General features: G+C 39.4%; 1 protein-coding gene and 37 non-coding genes across 38 annotated transcripts; all 38 read left to right on the forward strand.

Annotated features, from left to right (window-relative positions):
- The first annotated feature begins 40 nt into the window (after nt 1-40).
- Nucleotides 41-112, forward strand: trnaa-cgc. The gene has a single exon. It is a non-coding gene; the product is annotated as a tRNA-Ala (tRNA).
- A 132-nt stretch (nt 113-244) lies between these two features.
- Nucleotides 245-316, forward strand: trnaa-cgc. The gene has a single exon. It is a non-coding gene; the product is annotated as a tRNA-Ala (tRNA).
- Nucleotides 317-448: 132 nt separating this feature from the next.
- Nucleotides 449-520, forward strand: trnae-uuc. Its single transcript has one exon. It is a non-coding gene; the product is annotated as a tRNA-Glu (tRNA).
- A 149-nt stretch (nt 521-669) lies between these two features.
- On the forward strand, nt 670-741 carry trnaa-cgc. Its single transcript has one exon. It is a non-coding gene; the product is annotated as a tRNA-Ala (tRNA).
- A 73-nt stretch (nt 742-814) lies between these two features.
- Nucleotides 815-886, forward strand: trnaa-ugc. The gene has a single exon. It is a non-coding gene; the product is annotated as a tRNA-Ala (tRNA).
- A 498-nt stretch (nt 887-1,384) lies between these two features.
- On the forward strand, nt 1,385-1,456 carry trnaa-cgc. The gene has a single exon. It is a non-coding gene; the product is annotated as a tRNA-Ala (tRNA).
- A 73-nt stretch (nt 1,457-1,529) lies between these two features.
- trnaa-ugc lies at nt 1,530-1,601 on the forward strand. The gene has a single exon. It is a non-coding gene; the product is annotated as a tRNA-Ala (tRNA).
- Nucleotides 1,602-1,733: 132 nt separating this feature from the next.
- trnaa-ugc lies at nt 1,734-1,805 on the forward strand. Its single transcript has one exon. It is a non-coding gene; the product is annotated as a tRNA-Ala (tRNA).
- Nucleotides 1,806-1,878: 73 nt separating this feature from the next.
- On the forward strand, nt 1,879-1,950 carry trnaa-ugc. The gene has a single exon. It is a non-coding gene; the product is annotated as a tRNA-Ala (tRNA).
- A 149-nt stretch (nt 1,951-2,099) lies between these two features.
- On the forward strand, nt 2,100-2,171 carry trnaa-cgc. The gene has a single exon. It is a non-coding gene; the product is annotated as a tRNA-Ala (tRNA).
- A 141-nt stretch (nt 2,172-2,312) lies between these two features.
- On the forward strand, nt 2,313-2,384 carry trnaa-cgc. The gene has a single exon. It is a non-coding gene; the product is annotated as a tRNA-Ala (tRNA).
- A 132-nt stretch (nt 2,385-2,516) lies between these two features.
- Nucleotides 2,517-2,588, forward strand: trnaa-ugc. Its single transcript has one exon. It is a non-coding gene; the product is annotated as a tRNA-Ala (tRNA).
- Nucleotides 2,589-2,720: 132 nt separating this feature from the next.
- On the forward strand, nt 2,721-2,792 carry trnaa-cgc. Its single transcript has one exon. It is a non-coding gene; the product is annotated as a tRNA-Ala (tRNA).
- Nucleotides 2,793-2,865: 73 nt separating this feature from the next.
- Nucleotides 2,866-2,937, forward strand: trnaa-cgc. The gene has a single exon. It is a non-coding gene; the product is annotated as a tRNA-Ala (tRNA).
- A 132-nt stretch (nt 2,938-3,069) lies between these two features.
- Nucleotides 3,070-3,141, forward strand: trnaa-cgc. Its single transcript has one exon. It is a non-coding gene; the product is annotated as a tRNA-Ala (tRNA).
- A 73-nt stretch (nt 3,142-3,214) lies between these two features.
- Nucleotides 3,215-3,286, forward strand: trnaa-cgc. The gene has a single exon. It is a non-coding gene; the product is annotated as a tRNA-Ala (tRNA).
- A 132-nt stretch (nt 3,287-3,418) lies between these two features.
- On the forward strand, nt 3,419-3,490 carry trnaa-ugc. Its single transcript has one exon. It is a non-coding gene; the product is annotated as a tRNA-Ala (tRNA).
- A 73-nt stretch (nt 3,491-3,563) lies between these two features.
- trnaa-ugc lies at nt 3,564-3,635 on the forward strand. The gene has a single exon. It is a non-coding gene; the product is annotated as a tRNA-Ala (tRNA).
- Nucleotides 3,636-3,783: 148 nt separating this feature from the next.
- On the forward strand, nt 3,784-3,855 carry trnaa-cgc. Its single transcript has one exon. It is a non-coding gene; the product is annotated as a tRNA-Ala (tRNA).
- A 141-nt stretch (nt 3,856-3,996) lies between these two features.
- Nucleotides 3,997-4,068, forward strand: trnaa-cgc. Its single transcript has one exon. It is a non-coding gene; the product is annotated as a tRNA-Ala (tRNA).
- Nucleotides 4,069-4,200: 132 nt separating this feature from the next.
- Nucleotides 4,201-4,272, forward strand: trnae-uuc. Its single transcript has one exon. It is a non-coding gene; the product is annotated as a tRNA-Glu (tRNA).
- A 292-nt stretch (nt 4,273-4,564) lies between these two features.
- Nucleotides 4,565-4,636, forward strand: trnaa-cgc. The gene has a single exon. It is a non-coding gene; the product is annotated as a tRNA-Ala (tRNA).
- A 113-nt stretch (nt 4,637-4,749) lies between these two features.
- Nucleotides 4,750-4,822, forward strand: trnaa-ugc. The gene has a single exon. It is a non-coding gene; the product is annotated as a tRNA-Ala (tRNA).
- A 128-nt stretch (nt 4,823-4,950) lies between these two features.
- Nucleotides 4,951-5,020, forward strand: trnaa-ugc. Its single transcript has one exon. It is a non-coding gene; the product is annotated as a tRNA-Ala (tRNA).
- Nucleotides 5,021-5,168: 148 nt separating this feature from the next.
- Nucleotides 5,169-5,241, forward strand: trnaa-cgc. The gene has a single exon. It is a non-coding gene; the product is annotated as a tRNA-Ala (tRNA).
- A 73-nt stretch (nt 5,242-5,314) lies between these two features.
- Nucleotides 5,315-5,386, forward strand: trnaa-ugc. The gene has a single exon. It is a non-coding gene; the product is annotated as a tRNA-Ala (tRNA).
- A 132-nt stretch (nt 5,387-5,518) lies between these two features.
- On the forward strand, nt 5,519-5,590 carry trnaa-ugc. The gene has a single exon. It is a non-coding gene; the product is annotated as a tRNA-Ala (tRNA).
- Nucleotides 5,591-5,722: 132 nt separating this feature from the next.
- On the forward strand, nt 5,723-5,794 carry trnaa-ugc. The gene has a single exon. It is a non-coding gene; the product is annotated as a tRNA-Ala (tRNA).
- Nucleotides 5,795-5,867: 73 nt separating this feature from the next.
- trnaa-ugc lies at nt 5,868-5,939 on the forward strand. Its single transcript has one exon. It is a non-coding gene; the product is annotated as a tRNA-Ala (tRNA).
- Nucleotides 5,940-6,012: 73 nt separating this feature from the next.
- trnaa-ugc lies at nt 6,013-6,084 on the forward strand. Its single transcript has one exon. It is a non-coding gene; the product is annotated as a tRNA-Ala (tRNA).
- Nucleotides 6,085-6,216: 132 nt separating this feature from the next.
- On the forward strand, nt 6,217-6,288 carry trnaa-ugc. The gene has a single exon. It is a non-coding gene; the product is annotated as a tRNA-Ala (tRNA).
- Nucleotides 6,289-6,361: 73 nt separating this feature from the next.
- On the forward strand, nt 6,362-6,433 carry trnaa-ugc. Its single transcript has one exon. It is a non-coding gene; the product is annotated as a tRNA-Ala (tRNA).
- Nucleotides 6,434-6,582: 149 nt separating this feature from the next.
- trnaa-cgc lies at nt 6,583-6,654 on the forward strand. The gene has a single exon. It is a non-coding gene; the product is annotated as a tRNA-Ala (tRNA).
- A 73-nt stretch (nt 6,655-6,727) lies between these two features.
- Nucleotides 6,728-6,799, forward strand: trnaa-cgc. The gene has a single exon. It is a non-coding gene; the product is annotated as a tRNA-Ala (tRNA).
- Nucleotides 6,800-6,940: 141 nt separating this feature from the next.
- Nucleotides 6,941-7,012, forward strand: trnaa-cgc. Its single transcript has one exon. It is a non-coding gene; the product is annotated as a tRNA-Ala (tRNA).
- Nucleotides 7,013-7,144: 132 nt separating this feature from the next.
- Nucleotides 7,145-7,216, forward strand: trnaa-cgc. Its single transcript has one exon. It is a non-coding gene; the product is annotated as a tRNA-Ala (tRNA).
- A 132-nt stretch (nt 7,217-7,348) lies between these two features.
- Nucleotides 7,349-7,420, forward strand: trnae-uuc. The gene has a single exon. It is a non-coding gene; the product is annotated as a tRNA-Glu (tRNA).
- A 2,130-nt stretch (nt 7,421-9,550) lies between these two features.
- LOC125273919 (protein SPO16 homolog) lies at nt 9,551-15,201 on the forward strand. The gene is made up of 5 exons (XM_048199743.1): nt 9,551-9,902; nt 10,087-10,180; nt 13,980-14,151; nt 14,449-14,527; nt 14,760-15,201. The coding sequence occupies exons 1-5, from the start codon at nt 9,840-9,842 to the stop codon at nt 14,868-14,870; spliced, it is 519 nt and encodes a 172-aa protein (XP_048055700.1). The 5' UTR covers nt 9,551-9,839; the 3' UTR covers nt 14,871-15,201.

Raw genomic sequence — 15,201 nt, forward strand, 5'->3', positions numbered from 1 at the left:
TATATTTTGAAATGCACAAGTAAAAATCACATGGTCATCAGGGGATGTAGCTCAGTGGTAGAGCGCATGCTTCGCATGTATGAGGTCCTGGGTTCAATCCCCAGCATCTCCAAGCAAGGTGGAACTTTCAAGTACGCTATTTTCCTGTTTCTAAAATCTCTCAACCTTATCTGCATGTATTGTTTTCTTCTTGATTATCACCTTTATATTTTGAAATGCACAAGTAAAAATCACATGGTCATCAGGGGATGTAGCTCAGTGGTAGAGCGCATGCTTCGCATGTATGAGGTCCTGGGTTCAATCCCCAGCATCTCTAAGCAAGGTGGAATTTTCAAGTATGCTAATTTCCTGTTTCTAAAACCTCTCAAACTTATCTGCATGTATTGTTGTCTTCTCGATTATCACCTTTACATTTTGAAATGCACAAGTAAAAATCACATGGTCATCAGGGGATGTAGCTCAGTGTTAGAGCGCATGCTTTTCATGTATGAGGTCCTGGATTCAATCCCCAGCATCTCCAAGCGATGTTGTTCTTTCAAGTGCACAGTTTTTCTGTTTCTAAAACCACTGAATCTTATGTACAAGTATTCCAATTTCTGACTGTGTCAAGTATATAAATCTAAGAAAAGGCACATGGAAGTACACAACAGGAAATTTGTTCTAAGATTGGGGGATGTAGCTCAGTGGTAGAGCTCACGATTCGCATGTATGAGGTCCTGGGTTCAATCCCCAGCATCTCTAAGCAATGTTGGGCTTTAAGTAAAAGGCTTGAACCACATACATATTTTTAACCAATTTGGTGCGAGAATTGTCAGGGGATGTAGCTCAGTGGTAGAGCGCATGCTTTGCATGTATGAGGTCCTGGGTTCAATCCCCAGCATCTCCAAGCAAGGTGGAACTTTCAAGTACGCTATTTTCCTGTTTCTAAAACCTCTCAACCTTATCTGCATGTATTGTTTTCTTCTCGATTAACACCTTTACATTTTGAAATGCACAAGTAAAAATCACATGGTCATCAGGGGATGTAACTCAGTGGTAGAGCGCATGCTTTGCATGTATAAGGTCCTGTGTTCAATCCCCAGCATCTCCAAGCAATGTTGTTCTTTCAAGTGCACAGTTTTCCTGTTTCTAAAACCACTGAATCTTATGTACAAGTATTCCAATTTCTGACTCTGTCAAGTATATAAATCTAAGAAAAGGCACATGGAAGTACACAACAGGAAAATCGTTTTAAAATGGGGGGATGTAGCTCAGAGATAGAGCGCCTGATTCGCCTGTATGAGGTCCTGAGTTCAATCCCCAGCATCTCCAAGCAATGTTGGGCTTTAAGTAAAAGGCTTGAAACACATACATATTTTTAACCAATTTGGTGCTTGAATTGTCAGGGGATGTAGCTCAGTGGTAGAGCGCATGCTTCGCATGTATGAGGTCCTGGGTTCAATCCCCAGCATCTCCAAGCAATGTTGGGCTTTAATTAAAATACTTGAACCATATACATACTTTTAAGCAGTTTGGTGCATGAGTTGTCAGGGGATGTAGCTCAGTGGTAGAGCGCATGCTTTGCATGTATGAGGTCCTGGGTTCAATCCCCAGCATCTCCAAGCAAGGTGGAACTTTCAAGTGCGTTATTTTCCTGTTTCTAAAACCTCTCAACCTTATCTGCATGTATTGTTTTCTTCTTGATTATCACCTTTACATTTTGAAATGCACAAGTAAAAATCACATGGTCATCAGGGGATGTAGCTCAGTGGTAGAGCGCATGCTTTGCATGTATGAGGTCCTGGGTTCAATCCCCAGCATCTCCAAGCAATGTTGGGCTTTAATTAAAATACTTGAACCATATACATACTTTTAACCAGTTTGGTGCATGAGCTGTCAGGGGATGTAGCTCAGTGGTAGAGCGCATGCTTTGCATGTATGAGGTCCTGGGTTCAATCCCCAGCATCTCCAAGTGATGTTGTTCTTTCAAGTGCACAGTTTTCCTGTTTCTAAAACCACTGAATCTTATGTACAAGTATTCCAATTTCTGACTCTGTCAAGTATATAAATCTAAGAAAAGGCACATGGAAGTACTCAACAGGAAAATCGTTCTAAAATCGGGGGATGTAGCTCAGTGGTAGAGCGCATGCTTCGCATGTATGAGGTCCTGGGTTCAATCCCCAGCATCTCCAAGCATTGTTGGGCTTTAAGTAAAAGGCTTCAACCACATACATATTTCTAACCAATTTGGTGCATGAATTGCAACGTTCTCCTTTAATACCTTTACATCTTGAAAGGGGAAAAAGGAAAACACGAAAAAGGTTTTAACGTCAAAGGATGTAGCTCAGTGGTAGAGCGCATGCTTCGCATGTATGAGGTCCTGGGTTCAATCCCCAGCATCTCTAAGCAAGGTGGAATTTTCAAGTACTCTAATTTCCTGTTTCTAAAACCTCTCAACCTTATCTGCATGTATTGTTTTCTTCTCGATTAACACCTTTACATCTTGAAATGCACAAGTAGAAATCACCTGATCAACAGGGGATGTAGCTCAGTGGTAGAGCGCATGCTTTGCATGTATGAGGTCCTGGGTTCAATCCCCAGGATCTCCAAGCAAGGTGGAACTTTCAAGTGCGTTATTTTCCTGTTTCTAAAATCTCTCAACCTTATCTGCATGTATTGTTTTCTTCTTGATTATCACCTTTACATTTTGAAATGCACAAGTAAAAATCACATGGTCATCAGGGGATGTAGCTCAGTGGTAGAGCGCATGCTTCGCATGTATGAGGTCCTGGGTTCAATCCCCAGCATCTCCAAGCAATGTTGGGCTTTAAGTAAAAGGCTTGAACCACATACATATTTTTAACCAATTTCGTGCGAGAATCGTCAGGGGATGTAGCTCAGTGGTAGAGCGCATGCTTCGCATGTATGAGGTCCTGTGTTCAATCCCCAGCATCTCCAAGCAAGGTGGAATTTTCAAGTACGCTATTTTCCTGTTTCTAAAACCTCTCAACCTTATCTGCATGTATTGTTTTCTTCTCGATTAACACCTTTACATCTTGAAATGCACAAGTAGAAATCACCTGATCAACAGGGGATGTAGCTCAGTGGTAGAGTGCATGATTCGCATGTATGAGGTCCTGGGTTCAATCCCCAGTATCTCTAAGCAATGTTGGGCTTTAAGTAAAAGGCTTGAACCACATACATATTTGTAACCAATTTGGTGCGAGAATTGTCAGGGGATGTAGCTCAGTGGTAGAGCGCATGCTTCGCATGTATGAGGTCCTGGGTTCAATCCCCAGCATCTCCAAGCAAGGTGGAATTTTCAAGTACGCTATTTTCCTGTTTCTAAAACCTCTCAACCTTATCTGCATGTATTGTTTTCTTCTTGATTATCACCTTTACATTTTGAAATGCACAAGTAAAAATCACATGGTCATCAGGGGATGTAGCTCAGTGGTAGAGCGCATGCTTTGCATGTATGAGGTCCTGGGTTCAATCCCCAGCATCTCCAAGCAATGTTGGGCTTTAATTAAAATACTTGAACCATATACATACTTTTAACCAGTTTGGTGCATGAGCTGTCAGGGGATGTAGCTCAGTGGTAGAGCGCATGCTTTGCATTTATGAGGTCCTGAGTTCAATCCCCAGCATCTCCAAGTGATGTTGTTCTTTCAAGTGCACAGTTTTCCTGTTTCTAAAACCACTGAATCTTATGTACAAGTATTCCAATTTCTGACTCTGTCAAGTATATAAATCTAAGAAAAGGCACATGGAAGTACTCAACAGGAAAATTGTTCTAAAATCGGGGATGTAGCTCAGTGGTAGAGCGCATGCTTCGCATGTATGAGGTCCTGGGTTCAATCCCCAGCATCTCCAAGCATTGTTGGGCTTTAAGTAAAAGGCTTCAACCACATACATATTTCTAACCAATTTGGTGCATGAATTGCAACGTTCTCCTTTAATACCTTTACATCTTGAAAGGGGAAAAAGGAAAACACGAAAAAGGTTTTAACGTCAGGGGATTTAGCTCAGTGGTAGAGCGCATGCTTCGCATGTATGAGGTCCTGGGTTCAATCCCCAGCATCTCCAAGCAAGGTGGAATTTTCAAGTACGCTAATTTCCTGTTTCTAAAACCTCTCAAACTTATCTGCATGTATTGTTGTCTTCTCAATTATCACCTTTACATTTTGAAATGCACAAGTAAAAATCACATGGTCATCAGGGGATGTAGCTCAGTGTTAGAGCACATGCTTTTCATGTATGAGGTCCTGGATTCAATCACCAGCATCTCCAAGCGATGTTGTTCTTTCAAGTGCAGTTTTTCTGTTTCTAAAACCACTGAATCTTATGTACAAGTATTCCAATTTCTGACTGTGTCAAGTATATAAATCTAAGAAAAGGCATATGGAAGTACACAACAGGAAATTCGTTCTAAAATGGGAGGATGTAGCTCAGTGGTAGAGCTCACGATTCGCATGTATGAGGTCCTGGGTTCAATCCCCAGCATCTCTAAGCAATGTTGGGCTTTAAGTAAAAGGCTTGAACCACATACATATTTTTAACCAATTTGGTGCGAGAATTGTCAGGGGATGTAGCTCAGTGGTAGAGCGCATGCTTCGCATGTATGAGGTCCTGGGTTCAATCCCCAGCATCTCCAAGCAATGGAGTCCTGTTTCTAAAACCTCTCAACCTTATCTGCATGTATTGTTTTCTTCTCGATTAACACCTTTACATCTTGAAATGCACAAGTAGAAATCACGTGATCAACAGGGGATGTAGCTCAGTGGTAGAGCGCATGCTTTGCATGTATGAGGTCCTGGGTTCAATCCCCAGCATCCAAGCAAGGTGGAACTTTCAAGTACGCTATTTTCCTGTTTCTAAAACCTCTCAACCTTATCTGCATGTATTGTTTTCTTCTTGATTATCACCTTCACATTTTGAAATGCACAAGTAAAAATCACATGGTCATCAGGGGATGTAGCTCAGTGGTAGAGCGCATGCTTTGCATGTATGAGGTCCTGTTCAATCCCCAGCATCTCCAAGCAATGTTGTTCTTTCAAGTGCACAGTTTTCCTGTTTCTAAAACCACTGAATCTTATGTACAAGTATTCCAATTTCTGACTCTGTCAAGTATATAAATCTAAGAAAAGGCACATGGAAGTACTCAACAGGAAAATCGTTCTAAAATCGGAGGATGTAGCTCAGTGGTAGAGCGCATGCTTCGCATGTGTGAGGTCCTGGGTTCAATCCCCAGCATCTCCAAGCAATGTTGGGCTTTAAGTAAAAGGCTTGAACCACATACATATTTTTAACCAATTTCGTGTGAGAATCGTCAGGGGATGTAGCTCAGTGGTAGAGCGCATGCTTTGCATGTATGAGGTCCTGGGTTCAATCCCCAGCATTTCCAAGCAAGGTGGAACTTTCAAATACGCTATTTTCCTGTTTCTAAAACCTCTCAACCTTATCTGCATGTATTGTTTTCTTCTCGATTAACACCTTTACATCTTGAAATGCACAAGTAGAAATCACCTGATCAACAGGGGATGTAGCTCAGTGGTAGAGCGCATGCTTTGCATGTATGAGGTCCTGGGTTCAATCCCCAGCATCTCCAAGCAAGGTGGAACTTTCAAGTGCGTTATTTTCCTGTTTCTAAAATCTCTCAACCTTATCTGCATGTATTGTTTTCTTCTTGATTATCACCTTTACATTTTGAAATGCACAAGTAAAAATCACATGGTCATCAGGGGATGTAGCTCAGTGGTAGAGCGCATGCTTTGCATGTATGAGGTCCTGGGTTCAATCCCCAGCATCTCCAAGCAATGTTGGGCTTTAATTAAAATACTTGAACCATATACATACTTTTAACCAGTTTGGTGCATAAGTTGTCAGGGGATGTAGCTCAGTGGTGGAGTGCATGCTTTGCATTTATGAGGTCCTGGGTTCAATCCCCAGCATCTCCAAGCAATGTTGGGCTTTAATTAAAATACTTGAACCATATACATACTTTTAAGCAGTTTGGTGCATGAGTTGTCAGGGGATGTAGCTCAGTGGTAGAGCGCATGCTTTGCATGTATGAGGTCCTGGGTTCAATCCCCAGCATCTCCAAGCAAGGTGGAACTTTCAAGTGCGTTATTTTCCTGTTTCTAAAACCTCTCAACCTTATCTGCATGTATTGTTTTCTTCTTGATTATCACCTTTACATTTTGAAATGCACAAGTAAAAATCCCATGGTCATCAGGGGATGTAGCTCAGTGGAAGAGTGCATGCTTTGCATGTATGAGGTCCTGGGTTTAATCCCCAGCATCTCCAAGCAATGTTGGGCTTTAATTAAAATACTTGAACCATATACATACTTTTAACCAGTTTGGTGCATGAGTTGTCAGGGGATGTAGCTCAGTGGTAGAGCGCATGCTTTGCATGTATGAGGTCCTGGGTTCAATCCCCAGCATCTCCAAGTGATGTTGTTCTTTCAAGTGCACAGTTTTCCTGTTTCTAAAACCACTGAATCTTATGTACAAGTATTCCAATTTCTGACTCTGTCAAGTATATAAATCTAAGAAAAGGCACATGGAAGTACTCAACAGGAAAATCGTTCTAAAATCGGGGGATGTAGCTCAGTGGTAGAGCGCATGCTTCGCATGTATGAGGTCCTGGGTTCAATCCCCAGCATCTCCAAGCAATGTTGGGCTTTAAGTAAAAGGCTTGAACCACATACATATTTTTAACCAATTTGGTGTGAGAATTGTCAGGGGATGTAGCTCAGTGGTAGAGCGCATGCTTCGCATGTATGAGGTCCTGGGTTCAATCCCCAGCATCTCCAAGCATTGTTGGGCTTTAAGTAAAAGGCTTCAACCACATACATATTTCTAACCAATTTGGTGCATGAATTGCAACGTTGTCCTTTAATACCTTTACATCTTGAAAGGGGAAAAAGGAAAACACGAAAAAGGTTTTAACGTCAGGGGATGTAGCTCAGTGGTAGAGCGCATGCTTCGCATGTATGAGGTCCTGGGTTCAATCCCCAGCATCTCCAAGCAAGGTGGAACTTTCAAGTAAGCTATTTTCCTGTTTCTAAAACCTCTCAACCTTATCTGCATGTATTCTTTTCTTCTCCATTATCACCTTTACATCTTGAAATGCACAAGTAGAAGTCTCGTGATCATCAGGGAATGTAGCTCAGTGGTAGGGCGCATGCTTCGCATGTATGAGGTCCTGTGTTCAATCCCCAGCATCTCCAAGCAAGGTGGTACTTTCAAGTAAGCTGTTTTCCTGTTTCTAAAACCTCTCAACCTTATCTGCATGTATTCTTTTCTTCTTCATTATCACCTTTACATCTTGAAATGCACAAGTAGAAATCTCATGACCATCAGGGGGTGTAGCTCAGTGGTAGAATGTGTGTTTTTCATGTATAAGGTCCTGGGTTCAATCCCCAGCATCTCCAAGCAATGTGGTACTTTCAAGTAAACTGTTTTCGTTTTTTTTTCTAAAAGGTCTTAACCTTATCTGCATGTATTCTATTCTTCTCCATTATCACCTTTACATCTTGAAATGCACAAGTGGAAGCTTTATGGTTTATCCTCACGTTTCCTTGATTATTTAAGATGTAAGTTACAGTACAATGTTGTCTAAAATGTAGTCTCGCATAGCCAGACCTTCAGACTGACAGCAGAAGGTTTGGACTCTATTGCAACTTTGATTGGCCAAGGACTGCCCAAGAGGACATTTGACTGACATGTAATGCAACCAATCACAGTTCGTTTTGCTTCGCGTCATGTTTAGGGGCGTGAAAATGTAAAGTTGATGCTCCTACAATAACAGACCGGCGTGCATCTACTTAATTATTTATTCAAGAACACTGTGCAAGTTTACTGCAACAATGGAGCAGCGAACTTCACATACTTTTGAAAATCCAGTGTTTTGTTGATCCTGGTAAGTGCTCATTGTCACAGTTGTAAACACGACAGCATTCTTCTTCCACAAGGGGGTTTGGCGTCACAGCACTTGTTTCCAATGCAACACACGCGTCTCCCGGACATCCTGTAGAATTTAACCAACCAGTTGATGACTGAATCCTGAAGTGTTTCCAGTTAAGTGTGCCATATGCAGCAGACGTTCAGCCAACGGTCCGTGACTATCTGAAATGTATAGCTTGTATATTGGCCATTGCATTGTATAGCAATAATTTGCATTCATTCTATTAAAGGGATAGTTCACCCAAAAATGAAAATTTGATATTTATCTGCTTACCCCCACCGCATCCAAGATGTAGGTGTCTTTGTTTCTTCAGTAGAACACAATTGATGATTTTTAACTCCAACCTGACAACGCACTCTGACAACGGCAGTGATGTCTCGCGCATATACTTCAATGAGTGCGAGACATCACTGCCGTTGTCAGAGCGCGATCAGACCTCACGAATCGAGTGATGAATGCAGTTGGACATAGTGGTGTATTAGAGGTAAAAAATGATATAAATACTGTTACGTTTCTCGCACAAACCGATTGTTTCGTGTCTTAAGACATCAATGTGTCGTCAAGAGCTGCAGGGTTTAATTTGGATTTGTCTGTCGTGTTTTATTTACTCTTATAGTCCATGTTCCTGCTGACTTGCATTATACCACTGACAGACGGCAGCGGTTGCAGTTAAAAATCATCATATGTGTTCTACTGAAGAAACAAAGACACCTACATCTTGGATGCTCTGGGGGTAAGCAGATAAACATCAAATTTTCATTTTTGGGTGAACTATCCCTTTAAAGAAACCACCAAATTCCAACAATTGCCAACACTTCTCCTTTGTTGAATAACTTTATTTTTTTAGAAATAAAACTAAGATGTTGTACACTTACACAAGTCAAATTTTGGTTTTAAAGATAGTAATGTTTGAAAAATATTGCGCATTTACTGAATCTTTAATTCATCAATTTAGAACACTTTGAGTAAAAATAATGTCGTTTAAAAATTTAAAAATGTATTTAAAATAATTTCATAGCAATTAAAATTTCAAACAGTATAGTGTATCTAAAGTTAAGGTAAACTAGACCAAATGAACTGAGGTTTAGAAAGATGAATTTGATTTGTACATGGTGTATAGTTCCTGTTTAATTTTCTGTTTCTATATATCCTTCTGTATATGCCTAGGTAATAAACCTTATAAACCGCCATCTTTATAATTATCTTTGAACTTCCGTTTTTGCTGTAGTTCTGTATTTCTATGGCATCGCTGTCAAAGAATTAATTAGCTGGTGAAGTCGATTTACTTGTTGTATAGTTAATGAAAGTTATCGTGAGCATTGTAATGTTTAAAGCAGATGTCTTAACAAATGTTAGCAGACCAGGGGTGCGTTTCCCAAAGCGAACTATGGTCGCAAGTTCCGTCGTTACCAATAGAGTTCAATGGGACTTGCGACCATGGTTCACCAACGATGCTTTCGGAAAACTCACCCCAGGACGATTTTAAAACGAGCAGTTCATTCATAAATGCGTAAGAACGCTGTGGAAATACAAACAGGAAGACAAAAGACAAGGAGCGCAGCGCTGAAAGGGGCGGGGCTACTGTTTTTATCATGAAAAAAAATCGTGTTTTAATTTTAAAAAGTCACTTGTGAAAATGCTATTTTTTTTTTTTTTTTTACATTTATTTATGTCTTTGTTCGAGTACAAACAATTTCAGTAACAAGGTGAATTAACATTCAGCATTTCTGAATGTCCCAGTTTGAACCCGCCGCTCTAACTTTACATTGGCGTCAGTTGACGGACTGTCTAGGTAAAACCTATGGGTAAAACCTTTTTATAGGCTCTTTTGTGGAAGAAAACTGTTAGCAACGTAACTAACTGAATATCAAGCCAACTAACTGGAAATGGCAAGCGATACCAACACCTCTTCTTGGAAAACAACCGTTATAATCAGCACCTCACCTCAGGTTGGTTTTCCGTGTTTACGTTGGACAGCTAAAATGCTTGCTGTTAGTTCATAGGTTGTAGTTGTTATAGCTTTGAGGAAAATATTGTTTTTCTGTTTTTGATTTTACTAATTTACTAATTTATTGGCTGACTGAAGCATGCTTATTTATGCGTTTATCTGCTTATTTTGTATTATCTTCGCAGTGTGATGAACCCTCACAGATACTTTTAGCGCAGCAGCACAGGATTCGCCGCTCGGATAGCATTCTGTCCTCATCTTTTGTTTTCCCCTTGTCAGGTAGAAATTAGTTAAATTTCATAAGTAAATGTAATACTTTATAGATGTCCTACTGGATTTTTTTCAATGCAGTAATAACGAACGAAATCTTGTATGTGCTGCAGTGTGCAGAAGCTTCCGCCAGAATCGCAAGTAGCCTATATGGGCTGCGTTCCACTCCAGTTTTAGACACGCACTCGCGAACTTCCCTAATCCCTGCCGCCATTCTGAAGTGCATTCCACTTCGTGAAGTGGACGAGGGAAGTTTACATGGACAGACCCTCGTTCCCTCGATTTTGACCGAGTCTACTTCACATGTACACTTCAGGCAGCTCCATAACCCACAATGCAACACGATTATGACGTCACCGCATATCGCGTCGAAGGGCATTTAAAAAACGAACTGGAACGCAGCCATAGGGTAATGCAAACTGTGACCATACTGTGACACAAAGAACATGCACCGCAAGTCAGAACTGTCATTATGCACATGCACGTTACATCCTCTTTCAGCTTGGGAAATTTAAAGGACGTAATGTTAGTTCACATCGTTGTGAAGATATTCAAGATATGTGGGAGGGGTAAATCTTACTCCTTTTTCATTGTTAGAGTGGATAGATATTTGTTTGTGTCTAATCATGAAAGTAAACTTTATAAATATTGATTTGTTTACTTAAACGTAATGTAACCTATATACACTCACATTAGGAACACCTGTTCAATTTCTCATTAATGCAATTATCTAATCAACCAATCACATGGCAGTTGCTTCAATGCATTTAGGGGTGTGGTCCTGGTCAAGACAATCTCCTGAACTCCAAACTGAATGTCAGAATGGGAAAGAAAGGTGATTTAAGCAATTTTGAGCATGGCATGGTTGTTGGTGCCAGACAGGCCGGTCTGAGTATTTCACAATCTGCTCAGTTACTGGGATTTTCACGCACAACCATTTCTAGGGTTTACAAAGAATGGTGTGAAAAGGGAAAAACATCCAGTATGCGGCAGTCCTGTGGGCGAAAATGCCTTGTTGATGCTAGAGGTCAGAGGAGAATGGGCCGACTGATTCAAGCTGATAGAAGAGCAACTTTGACTGAAATAACCACTCGTTACAACCGAGGTATGCAGCAAAGCATTTGTGAAGCCACAACACGCACAACCTTGAGGCGAATGGGCTACAACAGCAGAAGACCCCACCGGGTACCACTCATCTCCACTACAAATAGGAAAAAGAGGCTACAATTTGCACGAGCTCAACAAAATTGGACAGTTGAAGACTGGAAAAATGTTGCCTGGTCTGATGAGTCTCGATTTCTGTTGAGTCAGAATTTGGCGTAAACAGAATGAGAACATGGATCCATCATGCCTTGTTACCACTGTGCAGGCTGGTGGTGGTGGTGTAATGGTGTGGGGGATGTTTTCTTGGCACACTTTAGGCCCCTTAGTGCCAATTGGGCATCGTTTAAATGCCACGGCCTACCTGAGCATTGTTTCTGACCATGTCCATCCCTTTATGACCACCATGTACCCATCCTCTGATGGCTACTTCCAGCAGATAATGCACCATGTCACAAAGCTCGAATCATTTCAAATTGGTTTCTTGAACATGACAATGAGTTCACTGTACTAAAATGGCCCCCACAGTCACCAGATCTTAACCCAATAGAGCATCTTTGTGATGTGGTGGAACGGGATCTTCGTGCCCTGGATGTGCATCCCACAAATCTCCATCAACTGCAAGATGCTATCCTATCAATATGGGCCAACATTTCTAAAGAATGCTTTCAGCACCTTGTTGAATCAATGCCACGTAGAATTAAGGCAGTTCTGAAGGCGAAAGGGGGTCAAACACAGTATTAGTATGGTGTTCCTAATAATCCTTTAGGTGAGTGTAGAGTGCTGCAGTGAGTGATTACAATTTTTTGCAGGCCAAACCGGAAGTTAGCATCACCCTGGTTCTCTGGACAAAAATTGACTTATTATGATTATTGCAGAAACATAAATTCTGTGACCAAAAAAGAACTTCACAAAAGAACAAAACTTTTTGAACCCTAAATACAATCAGCAGAACTTGTGAATAGTTAAACCGAGGCCGAAGGCTATCGCTAGTCTCATTTAGATGTTAGCAACTGCATTTTTTCCATACAAATGAATTGAATTGAATTGAATTGAATATACTTTATTCTCCCATTGCTGGGAAATTCATCTTGGACAACCATGGCATAGCCAGTACAACATTAAACTCACATAAACAGCACAAACATAATAAATTACTAATAACCACAAGCCAGATAAAACAACAATACCCTACCTGTTCTTTCATTTAAGCAATTCCCTATTAAATAGTTTAACTGCAGTTGGAACAAAATAATTTTTGTAGCAATTTGATTTGCACTTCAAAATCCTTAATCGTCTCCCAGAGGGTAACATCTTAAAATCCTCATGTGAAATGTCTCATCAGCAACAATTTTCTTAGCTTGTCTTAAAATAGATATCTCATACAGCTCCTGTATAGATCATTTCTCGTCACACCCAACAATTTTTAGAGCCGTGTGTACAAGTCGTACAAGTTTTGATTTTGATTGGACAGTCAGGATTCCATACCATGCTGTTATTCCATATCTTATCAAACTCTCACAAACAGACTGATAAAAGAAAAATAAAATCTTCTGATTTACCCCAAATATTTTTAATCTTCGCAAAAAATATAGCCTTTTGCTGCAATCCAGAACACAGACTGTCAATGTGGGAGGACCAACATAATGAACTGTCAATATAAACGCCCAAGTATTTATATGATGAAACCTGTTCAATAATATTTCCATGTATTATTACAGGGCTATGGTCCCCCACAGATCTGGGGTCGAAGATCATCTCAACAGTCTTTTTTCCATTTAAAATCAAGGAATAAATAAACTGTTAAAGGCAAGGCAAGTTTATTTATATAGCACATTTCATACACAATTGTAATTCAAAGTGCTTTACATAGAAAAAGAATTAAAATAATCATTAAATAATTACAACATGCGTCTTGCTCTAGGACTTCCCCATATTGGTTGTTTTTCTCTGTGGGGTTATACTGATTTATGTTGTAAAATAAAATGTGAAAATATCTTTTGTCAAAGATATTTTGTCTAGGTCATTTTTCAGCTTGTGTTAACCACAGATCTTATTTCAGTCTTTTAACCTAAAATCATAAAAAATAAATAAATAAATAAAAAAGAAACCTATTTATTTTAGCTGGAAGTGCTAAAATGCTAACTTATTTTTAGGGTTTGGCCTGTAGAACTGTCAGTCTTGCAGCCCTCTCATGTTAGGAATTCACTGAGAAATTCAGGCAAGCACTTACACTGTGTTACAACTGTACTGATGACAGAAGCATTGTATAAAACTCCTAGAGTTTGTTAGCCTTTTAACATTTCCGGAATTCGCAAAAACTAAGTAGTTTTCATAGTTGGGTAAACTTCTATAGTGGTAAACAGGAGACTAAAGCAAATATGATTTTAGCATTCCCATTTGTTCCAACAGAAAAAGAAAAAATCCACAATAGGCTTTCCACGACTTTCCAAAAGAGGAAAAAAATATAGAGAGATTGGTTACAGCAGTCAGAAGAGAAAAAAGATGTCAAATTTTAGTTGTTGTATTAGAAACACCCTTGCAGCAGTAATGCCTATTGATATTACACAATATAAATATAAAGGAAAATATAACACAAAGTATAGTGTTGAATATATACATAAATTAAAAAAAAAATACAGTCTGTGAAAATAGATCCTAAGTGTACACTAAAGAGTTGCCTTCTCTTCACTTTTCTGTTGCACAGGTACGGCTTTCTTGCTAGTCACACTGGAGGAGTTTTCGTGTGAGCTTGAGAATACAGAACTTTTTGAGAGAATTGAGAAGTTTGTGCACGTCCATAGAAACAGTTTTCTTCTGCTTCAAGCCCCAGTCTATGGAAAAAGAGAGTGGGACATTTTCTCATCAGTGCAGAACAGGTGATTGATAAATTAAAAAACTACAAATGTACAACCTTATTTTGAAAGCAAGCACGCCATATTACATAAATGACCAAAAAGGCAGAGTTCTAGACATGGCATCTAGAGATTCACTCAGACTCATTGAATAAGGTGCCTGTGTGGCACAATTACTTTTCAAAGGTGACTAATAATAAATAATGAAGTTTGTGGAAGAGTTCAGTTCTGGCCAGCAGCAAAGATTTTTATTTTAGAAAGAAAGAAAGAAAGAATATTTGATAAATGGTGTAATTCTGATATTTTAATTTTTTGCAACAGATTCCTTGGCTGTAACCTCAGAGTCATACCTGTGCATAATACAGCTGATGTAGTGAAGGGAATGCTGATCATCGCTAAGGTAACCTGTGATGTCTTACAGTTTGCGTTTTCTTTATTCTTATAATTTTTTTGTAATGTTTTGATTTTACAGTGAATGCTGTCTAGAGGTAAATTATGCTATGGTTTTAATGTTCATTTGAATTTTATGTCAAGGACTGTGCTCACTGTAAAAGCGTTTATACTAAAATTCCATGTATGAGAAGTATATTGGCATGGTGTCTGCAAAAGGTTTAATGGCCTTTATATTCCAGGCCACAAGTAAACCCAATGTGGAGAATTTGAGAGATCAGATGTCTTTGGCTTGTGCTCAAATCATTGATCATAGCCCAGTTTGGGGGATGCTTCAAGAGAGAGAGTTCTAGTGATATTTATGTTCATGTCCATTCATTTTCTTAATGTTTTGCTATACTTTTTTTTAACAGCAGATGTCAGTATTGTTTCATAGTAAGTTGTGTAAAAACTGTTAATTGCTATTCATACTTTGTTCATATTCTTGTAAAACTTGTTTCTTTCATAATAGCCATTCTTCATTAAAAACAAAGTATAAACTTTGACAGAGGAAAAATCACCACCTTTTTTGTGATGAAAAAGACTGAAGAGTATGAATACAGTATTGAAAATATCAATATTGTATCTTTCACAGGCAAAATGCAGCATGGTACAGGGAATGTAAATAAATAAATACATTATTCA

Source organism: Megalobrama amblycephala, linkage group LG8, assembly GCF_018812025.1.
Source record: "Megalobrama amblycephala isolate DHTTF-2021 linkage group LG8, ASM1881202v1, whole genome shotgun sequence".
Lineage (NCBI taxonomy): Eukaryota > Metazoa > Chordata > Actinopteri > Cypriniformes > Xenocyprididae > Megalobrama > Megalobrama amblycephala.

Excerpts from the sequence above, each read along its gene's own strand:
- LOC125273919 (XM_048199743.1), top strand. The coding sequence starts at position 9,840 with ATGGCAAGCGATACCAACACCTCTTCTTGGAAAACAACCGTTATAATC. Across the intron at positions 9,903-10,086 it reads TAATCAGCACCTCACCTCAG|TGTGATGAACCCTCACAGAT; the intron begins GTTGGTTTTCCG and ends TTATCTTCGCAG. Across the intron at positions 14,528-14,759 it reads GAATGCTGATCATCGCTAAG|GCCACAAGTAAACCCAATGT; the intron begins GTAACCTGTGAT and ends TTTATATTCCAG.